General features: G+C 39.3%; 3 protein-coding genes across 3 annotated transcripts in view; 1 reads left to right on the top strand and 2 right to left on the bottom strand.

The window, feature by feature from the left end:
• The window catches only part of hint2 (histidine triad nucleotide binding protein 2), a gene marked incomplete at its 5' end in the record, with an annotated part of 2,654 nt that extends 1,865 nt beyond the window's left edge, over nucleotides 1–789 (bottom strand). The window contains 3 exon segments of the mRNA XM_014024238.1: nucleotides 156–293; nucleotides 487–603; nucleotides 708–789. Coding sequence (XP_013879692.1) covers nucleotides 156–293; nucleotides 487–573 — 225 coding nt within the window.
• A 2,530-nt stretch (nucleotides 790–3,319) lies between these two features.
• mrps30 (mitochondrial ribosomal protein S30) lies at nucleotides 3,320–5,850 on the top strand. The gene is made up of 5 exons (XM_014024236.1): nucleotides 3,320–3,996; nucleotides 4,170–4,315; nucleotides 4,456–4,561; nucleotides 5,003–5,179; nucleotides 5,259–5,850. The coding sequence occupies exons 1-5, from the start codon at nucleotides 3,417–3,419 to the stop codon at nucleotides 5,522–5,524; spliced, it is 1,275 nt and encodes a 424-aa protein (XP_013879690.1). The 5' UTR covers nucleotides 3,320–3,416; the 3' UTR covers nucleotides 5,525–5,850.
• A 664-nt stretch (nucleotides 5,851–6,514) lies between these two features.
• emb (embigin) overlaps nucleotides 6,515–8,657 on the bottom strand; it is a 6,951-nt gene continuing 4,808 nt past the window's right edge. The window contains exons 7-9 of the mRNA XM_014024235.1: nucleotides 7,577–7,688; nucleotides 7,416–7,449; nucleotides 6,515–7,338 (exon numbers count right to left, since the gene is read on the bottom strand). Coding sequence (XP_013879689.1) covers nucleotides 7,281–7,338; nucleotides 7,416–7,449; nucleotides 7,577–7,688 — 204 coding nt within the window. The 3' untranslated portion in view covers nucleotides 6,515–7,280. The remainder of the gene's footprint in view (nucleotides 7,339–7,415; nucleotides 7,450–7,576; nucleotides 7,689–8,657) is intronic.

Genomic DNA, 8,657 nt, shown 5'->3' with positions numbered 1-8,657 from the left:
CACACACACACACACACACACACACACACACACACACACACACACACACATTTAGGAATTAAATCCAGCAATAATATCTTTGTTTTCCTCTGAAGTCCAGATGTGATGGACCAAACGTGACATAAAACCATGTTTTCAAGACACTGGTTGTTTACCTTATCATCCTCATAAATAATATCTGCAGGGAGGCTTTTATCAATCACTTTGGAGAAGATGGTTGGGCCTGGGGAGCCGTAGCTCTTGCTGGCCTCCTGTGCCAGCTTCACCTCGTCATTTTTGGTGCAAAGTGACCTCTGAGGGGTTAGAGAGACACAGGAGAGGCAGAGAGAGAGAGAGGAAGATAAACAAAAACAGACAAAATAAACATTAATGCAGCGTCAAATTGGTGGGACGCTGCACGTTCCCAACAGCCGCCAACTGAGCCAGACTGCTGTGAAAACGCTCACCTGCAGTAAACAGCTGCTCTAATACAAACAAAACACTTACCTCGTTTCGACAAACGTGCAAAAAAGGACAAAACTGTGCCGTTTTGGTCCTGGTGAACTGCGCTCGTAAAACATGACGAATAAACATAGCTATGTACCTAGCTATTAAGGCTACAACCTGTAAAAAAAAAAAAAAAAAAACACCAAGATTTAACTTTGTTTACGACACAAAACACGTATGTGCTTTAAACTTCCTCCATAGAAAATGCTGCGTTCAAGTACCCTATGTAAGTATTCAAACAGCCGTGAAATATCGTTCACATTAGCTAAGCTAATAAAACATACGCGGCCTTGTAATTTTTTTTCTTTTTTATTCTTGTCTATCTTTAATATCTTAAATTATTGAACCTGACGGTGAATGTCAAATACAAATAGTTAAAGTTTTATTACTGGCCTGCTTCTGTTTATGAAACACAGATTTACGACAGCTTCTTAAGGACGCTAAATGAAACGATCACGTGATACGGAGCAGCGACTTTGTTTGTTTTCCAAAAACATATGAGTTCTACATGATTCGACCCTTTGATTAAGGGTGCAATATGTTGAAGTATTTACTGCTGTTTTAAATTTCATTTTAATGCATAAATGCTATTTTGTGTGCTTGTACTTTCTCTTTACACCAGCAGGCGGCGGGATCGTGTCTGCTAACCACAAATAACCAGTCAAGAAAAAGTCACAGAAGAAAAAGGATCAGTGATAAATTATCAGTATATACAGGAGAAATGTTATCAATATTATTAGCTATTCAATGGATTGAGGATAATAAACCACTCAGATCTATAATTTGTTCAGACTCCAGCTCTTCATTTATCAGTATGTAAAAAAAATAACAGTTCAGAAAGTAGATCAGACATATTATTTGAAATACAACAAACACTGTACAGGATTAAAATGATGGGATTAATAGTAACATTCATCTGGATACCAGCACACATTGGAATAAAAGGAAATGAAATGGCAGATAAAGAAGCAAAAAAAAAAGGCTACCAAAAATAAAGTAGTTGATATTGACCTGATGCATCTCATTAATCCAGGTAAAAAATCAAAAAGAAAAAAATTGTGTAGGTCAGTTTCTCCTATTGTTGCAAACCTGTACATGGAAGAAGTGGAAAAGAGAGCCTTGATGTCCTTTTCAGGGGTGCCACCGAGCCATTGGTATATGTATATGTATATATATGTTGACGACACCTGGGTTAAAATTAAAGCCCAGGAAGTCCAACATTTCACTGATCACATCAACTCTGTGGATGAATATATTAAGTTCACACGAGAGGATGTAAAAAATGGCAGGTTGGCGTTCCTGGATTGCGATGTCTCGGTTTCGGATGGAGGACGGTTGGAAACTGGCGTATATCGTAAGCCCACCCACACAGACCAATATTTGCGTTTTGACTCCCACCACCCACTGGAACACAAGTTAGGAGTGAACAGGACTCTGTACCACAGAGCAGACAGTGTCCCTACAAACCCAGGAGCCAGGSAGAAAGAGAAATCACACACACGACAGGCCCTGGAGCAGTGTGGTTATCCTGACTGGGCTTTCCTGAAAGCAGACAGGAAACACAGACAGGATTCCATGCAACCTTCAGGTGAAAATGAAGACCCCAAACCCAGACCCAAACCAGTGGTTATTCCGTATGTTGCGGGTGTTTCGGAGAAACTGAGACATTTATTTTCTAAACATGATGTCCCAGTAGCTTTCAAACCCCAAAACACATTACGGCAAAGGCTGGTTCACCCCAAAGATCCGGTGCCCCGGCACAAACAGAGCAATATTGTATATGCTGTTAAGTGCCAGGAGGACTGCGACCAGTTATACATCGGGGAAACAAAGCAGCCACTGTTCAAAAGAATGTCCCAACACAGACGAGCTACATCTAATGGCCAGAACTCTGCAGTTTTCACTCATTTACAGGCCAGCGGTCACTCTTTCAGAGATGAGGATGTTCTCATTCTTGATAGAGAGGAACGTTGGTTTGAGAGAGGAGTAAAAGAAGCCATTTTTGTGAAGAAAGACCGTCCATCATTAAACAGAGGTGGAGGCCTCCGTTTTCAGCTGTCCCCCTCCTACAGCGCGGCTATTGCCAGAATCACTCCACCCCCTGTTAACAATAAGTGTTAATTAGGTGTCAACGATAGCCATGTGATGTGAGTATCAGTCACATGGAGGCAGGGCTTAAAAGCCTGAATTTTGCCTGAAACTCTCAGACTGAAGAAGTCTCTTGGAGGAGAGACGAAACGTTTCATTAGAGAAGAATTCGTCCAGAAGACCTATACAATTTTTTTCTTTTTAGTTGATATTGAAGTAAAATTCAGTAAAACAGAAATAAAAAGCATTATAAAGATGAAAATGAGAGAGAAATGACAAAAACAATGGGAGGAAGAAAGAAAAGGTCGATGGTTGTTTAAAATTCAACGGAAAGTGGGAAAAATGAGGAGTACTGGAAGAAACACAAGGGAGGAAACAGTCATTTCAAGACTCAGATTAGGACACACAGGGTTAAATAAATCATTATTTATAATTGGAAAACATAATAATGAAAAATGTTATTACTGTGGAGAAGCTGAGGATATGGAACATGTTTTAATACATTGCAAAAAATACCAAAATTAAAGAAATCAATTGATTAAAAGACTCAATGAAAATAAAACAAGATTTGATTTAGAAATGTTACGAAGCAATTCAAATTCTGAAACCTTTCAATTTTTAATGAAGTATTTAAGACAGACTGGATTTCATTCATTCATTCATTCATTCATTCATTCATTCATTCATTCATTCATTCATTCATTCATTCATTCATAGAGCTGATCCAGTTCACACTCCATATCAGTAGGTGGCGGTAATGCACCTTAACGTTGTTTGCCAACCGCAAAAAACACAAGAAGAAGAAAAAGAAGCAGAAGAAGAAGAAGAGTTGTAGAAGAAACATGGCGATCCGCATGAGGTTGTCCTTGCAGCTTTGTAAAGTTTTTCCTCCGTTCAGAAACCAAAAACTCGTCCACACTGAAGCCGCGGCCAAWGAACCCGCGTACCCGCCCATAGTCCCCTCTCTCACGGCTAAAAGCAAGTCGGCTCTGCGGCGACAGATCCAGATAGCAGTTGAAAAGATCCGCGCCTCTCCCATCGACCAGAAGATATTTTCCATCACTAAAAAGCAGTCGCTGAAATTTGTTGTCTATCCGCAGACTTTCGCTCTCAACGGGGACAAATGGCACCAGCACTTCACCAAGACCGCATACATCCCGGGCCTGCCCGACAAGTTCACCGCGGCGSCGCCACAGGGCTCCCTGTCACCGGTACCGGAGATCGACGATGCTGCGTTCGAGGACATCCGCGACCTGGTCAGGCGTGTGATTTTACAGGAGCGCTGGCACAAGGTGCAGAAACGTCCACCATTCACGTACAGAAGGCAGGACACGTTGGCCGGTCCTTTCCTGAGGAGCCTGGTGTCTGAACTCATCTGCACGTTGTGCAAATACAACCCGCTGCTCCGGCAGTCCAGCCTGGGTATGATTATTTTTATTTATTTATTTATTTATTTTACTGGAAGTATCAGATTAAGCACAATCTACCACTTCTCATTAAAAAAAATACATACATATGTTTTTAAAGGGAGATTTATGTTATTAGGAACAAAAAGCAGTGAATAAAATTGTCTATTTTTTGTTTATTTTTCTCAGATATCAGTCCACAGGTGAGCTTTTACTGGAGGAGGGGTAATAGAATAATCCCAAAGGGCCACCGCGTAGGCCACCTGGAGCCAACCAGGTTCCAGATTGACGACCAACCACTGAGCCAGATTAGAATAACTCAGCAGCTGCCTCAGGTACAAAGCATTTTACTCCAGTAAGGTCAAAAACATATATTTTATTATTCTGCTGTAGTGTTTYGCATACTTAATTCTTTCACCACACAGTCACTAATATGAAAATCCTTTTGCTTCCTGTTGTTTTTAACAATTTTCAGTTTACCCCGATGGAGGCTTCATACACAGCTGAAGTCCCAGATTACCCTTACGCTCCTAACCTGATGCCTCTGTTTAAAAGACAGTATGCCAACCATATTTTCACAGGTAAACTCAGYGAGATATCTGTCACTCAAACTGAAAATCATTTTTTCTGAGCTGGTTCTTGTGTTGTTGTGTGCTAATTTCAAAAAGTCCCACTAGGGGGCGCCAAAATGCACATGATGGATTTTTTTCTTTTCTCTCGTTATTGCTTTTTTTAAAATCAAATAAATTATATTAATCCGCAGCAGTTTAAAATTTCCTAATGATATCTATTATATTTTGCCAAATTTTWGTTTGTTATTCAGTTAAATGTTTGTTCAGTTTAAAGTCAGGAATCGTATTTGTTTCTGATTACATTCTTCTAATTAGCTGTAGTCTTATTTCTCCAATTTATCCTATATGGTTGGTGTTACAATTGTAACAATTTGACGTTAACCTTTTTTTAAATTTATTTTTTTTGTGCTGTTTGTTGTAAAAAAAAAAAAACATCTCTGATCTCAACAGGGGCAAAGCTACCAGACCCAGCGTGCTATGGTCACACTCAGTTCCATCTAATCCAGGACAAATTCCACAGAGACCGCCTGGCCCGGCTAGACAGGTCAGACCAGGTAGAGGYCGTCCTCAGAGCCAACGCAGTGGCCAGTCTCTTCGCCTGGACTGGAGCTCAGGCCATGTACCAGGGTCGGTTTATTGACAGAATCGAGGCAAAGAAGTTAACTGTGCATAACATTCATTTTAATGACACACCTCGCCTCTGCAGGTTTCTGGAACTACGAGGACGTGACGAGACCCTTTGTGTCGCAGGCCGTCATCTCAGATGGCCCCTTCTTCTCCTTCTTCTGCTACCAGCTCAACACCGTGGCGCTGTCCGTGGAAACYGATGCCAACAACCCCAGGAAGAACCTCCTGTGGGGCACCGAGAGCCTGCGGCTGTACGAGGACGTGCAGGACGGAGAGGTGGTGGGCCTGAACGATGACGTCATCAAGCTCSTGATCCAGTTTCTCTTGAATCGGCCGGAGAACTGAGCCGGGGAGATATGTGCGGGGAAATTTGTTTGTTGGAAACCTGGAAGCTTTGCCTCCTTTTGACAGTTCTGGATTGAGCGTGATCAGCACGCTTCACGTGTGATTCATGTTCAGATCAGAGCTTCACAGCATTCACGTCAGGGTTTTTTGTTTGCARTAATCATCACATTGCTCTATAAGAACAGTCTTGTTAAAAGCAGCTTTTAAAGTGCCTGTGACGCACATATCCTTCAAATACAAAAAGTCAAAGAAAGCATYTTTATTCTTAAGAAAATTGGCATAGTACACATGATTTTAACCATTTTGTCACATAACTGGCCTATTTTGATTTTGGCTCAGCCAAAGGGAACTCATTAATAAAATTAACTCTCTGGTTTTTGTTTATTAAAACAATATTATTTAAACTTTAACTCCTCTTTGTCTCTCTTTGGTAGAAACTAAATAATCTTAAGAAACATCAGATTCTTCTCTCCAGTCTGTTTTAGCTTTGTAGCAATGCTGTTTACATGCAGACATTCCCCTTTGACATCAATTCCTGTTTCTTCACATGCAAATATCTCAACAAATGTTCATCTCAGTAACATGAAATTGGTTTTGCAGTATGTTATCAATGTTATCTTTACAAAAATGCATTCATGTTTGTTACAAAAATTTGACGTCACAGGCCCTTTAAAGCCTGTGGTAAAAAATAATCGTATGTGTGGAAAAACCCTGAAGAGCAACCTCTTGTTWGTGTGCCTGACAGACGGAGCTGATTTGTTTCCTGTTGAGAGATTCAAGGCGTCACGAGGCAAACAACCAATAAAACGTGTCTGAATGTTCAGGACTTTGTATTTATGAAAACTAAATTTACATTCATGTGTTTTTGCTCTTAATTTTAATGAAACTCAGACACTAACCACATCTACAATTAATTACCTTTTATTACCTTTTAGAGTCAATGCATTTCAAGATGGCCGCCAAATAAAATGGTTAAGTCAGTTTTACAGATGGAGAGCTAAAACTAGATAAAAGAACACATTCTGAGAAATAAGATCAAGCATATATCTTTTCTTTCAGCCAAAAAAAAAAAAAGATGGCATTAAGGGCAAAATCTTCAAAAATATTAAGCCTTTGAATCTACGAATAGCATTTTAAATTATTACAAAAAGTAGCTAAAAATGCAAAAACCCATTTACTATAACTAGTTTTATTGATTTTTCAAGTACACAGTGGAAGACAAAAATCACCTTTAGGTTTAAACATTTCTGTTTCTGGACACAAAATGATACAAGTACCTGGATAGAGAGTATATAGATACAYAGCTTTAGGTAAACAGCATGTTAGACATGTATTAGTGCAAATATAAATTAGAAAAACAAGCCACTGCTGTCACAGTGCGTAGTTGATTGCTCTGAAAGTGTAAGGCACAAAACACACGTAGAGGATGTGGGCTTTTCAAGCCCATAAAAAAAAAAAAACATTCAGCATGACAGCGATACAGGAAACAAGCATGACTTTTTTTTTCCAGTTTGTCCTCAGAAAGAGTGAACGACAGAAGGGAAATGATTTGCTCTTTTAACCGTGTCAAAACTAACAAGAAAAACATTTACGGGTGAAACGGTTTAACAGGAAACTTGTGTTTCAGTCAGAAGAGGGTTAATGGGTGCAGATTATTGCAGCTTTGAGAAGAGGAGTGAACGTGTTGCTTCAGAGCTTTTGAAACAATTTATTTTTCTTATGCTTTGCTGTAATCTCGATTTCGGGATTAGCTGTCTTAAGATTTGCGCTGTCTCACTGACGTTCTTCCCTCTGYTCCTTTTTCATCTTGTGGCCTGGGGAAAGCATAAAAATAAAATAARCATGAGTAAAACATAAAAATGTCTTTGAAGGAAATGTTCACAACACTTACTCTGTGTTCTTTTGCTCTGCAATAGTCTGCGTTCCTGCAAATAATGTCATAAATTAACTACAAGCTCGGATTACAAAGAAATATTTGCGGAAAATACTTCAAAATATTAAAATATTATTATCAGAGATTGTTAAGTACACATGGATCTACACACTGGGTACCTTCGTTTTTCTTCGCCCTCATWCTCTCATAAAGAAGAATTAGGACGACCAACACGACCACCTCGATCAGAATGGCGATGAAAGGTTTCAGAGGCTCCATGAGGGTGATTACCTTTAARAAACATCAGTCAGAGTTAACGTGTAAGTTAAAATTATTTATACAACATATTTAAACACTTGCTCAAAAAACTTGTGTGTTTTAGATCTCCAACTGAAGCAGAGTTCCTGAAAGGTGTTTTATACGAATGTAGCATCAAAGCTGAACATCTTTGGTTTCACTTTGGATCTTTATGGTTGTGACCGTTTTAAAAACAGGAAACAAGACACACATGAGGGTCCCGAGAGGATCTGTAGAACTCAGACAATGGTGGGCAGCACTAATCTAAAAATTTGCTGCACTAACCCTAAAGCACTAACTTTAATATTTAGGTCCGCTAATTCTAAAGCACTAACGCACTTAAAAATTTAGCAAAAGCTAATTCTAAAGCACTAAAATAACCCAGCTGACCCATGGAACATTCCTCAGAGTCAACATGAGACAATATTTCCTGTGTGCAGAATATTGGTAATATTTCATCTAGTGTAGCGGTTCCCAAAGTTGGGGTCGGGACCTCTTTGTGAGTCACAAAACATCAAGTGAGAGTCCCCAGATGATTTTCAGACATCAATTTAAATGCAAAAAATAAATAAATAAAAAAACTAATGGAATATTTTCATCATGATTGTTGCATTTTTTTAAACAAGAAGTAGTCGGAGCGTGCAAACCTCTGCCAAGACCAATTTCCCTCATCCTGCAATGGAGTATTTTGCGGATACCGCCATCTTTGCCTAACGCAAAGCATCATGGTCCAGTTTGGGGGCAGATCTCTATTCTGTATTCTAAGCTATAGACCTTCATGAAGCTCTAAAGCTCCCACTCCAAATATTTTCAACTGACAAAGCCTCCCTGATGGGAAGAGAAACATCTACAATTTGAAAATAGAAGTCCAGTTGTAAAATATAGCTTAAAAATATTGATTTATTTAGTGTCTCTAACCTCATGAAAAGCTTCATCCTGATATTGAGGACATTTATTTTATAC

This window comes from Austrofundulus limnaeus, unplaced genomic scaffold (genome assembly GCF_001266775.1).
Source record: "Austrofundulus limnaeus strain Quisiro unplaced genomic scaffold, Austrofundulus_limnaeus-1.0 Scaffold413, whole genome shotgun sequence".
Taxonomy (NCBI): domain Eukaryota; kingdom Metazoa; phylum Chordata; class Actinopteri; order Cyprinodontiformes; family Rivulidae; genus Austrofundulus; species Austrofundulus limnaeus.
The sequence above is the reverse complement of the archived record's forward strand: the minus strand, read 5'-3'. Positions and strand labels throughout refer to the sequence as shown.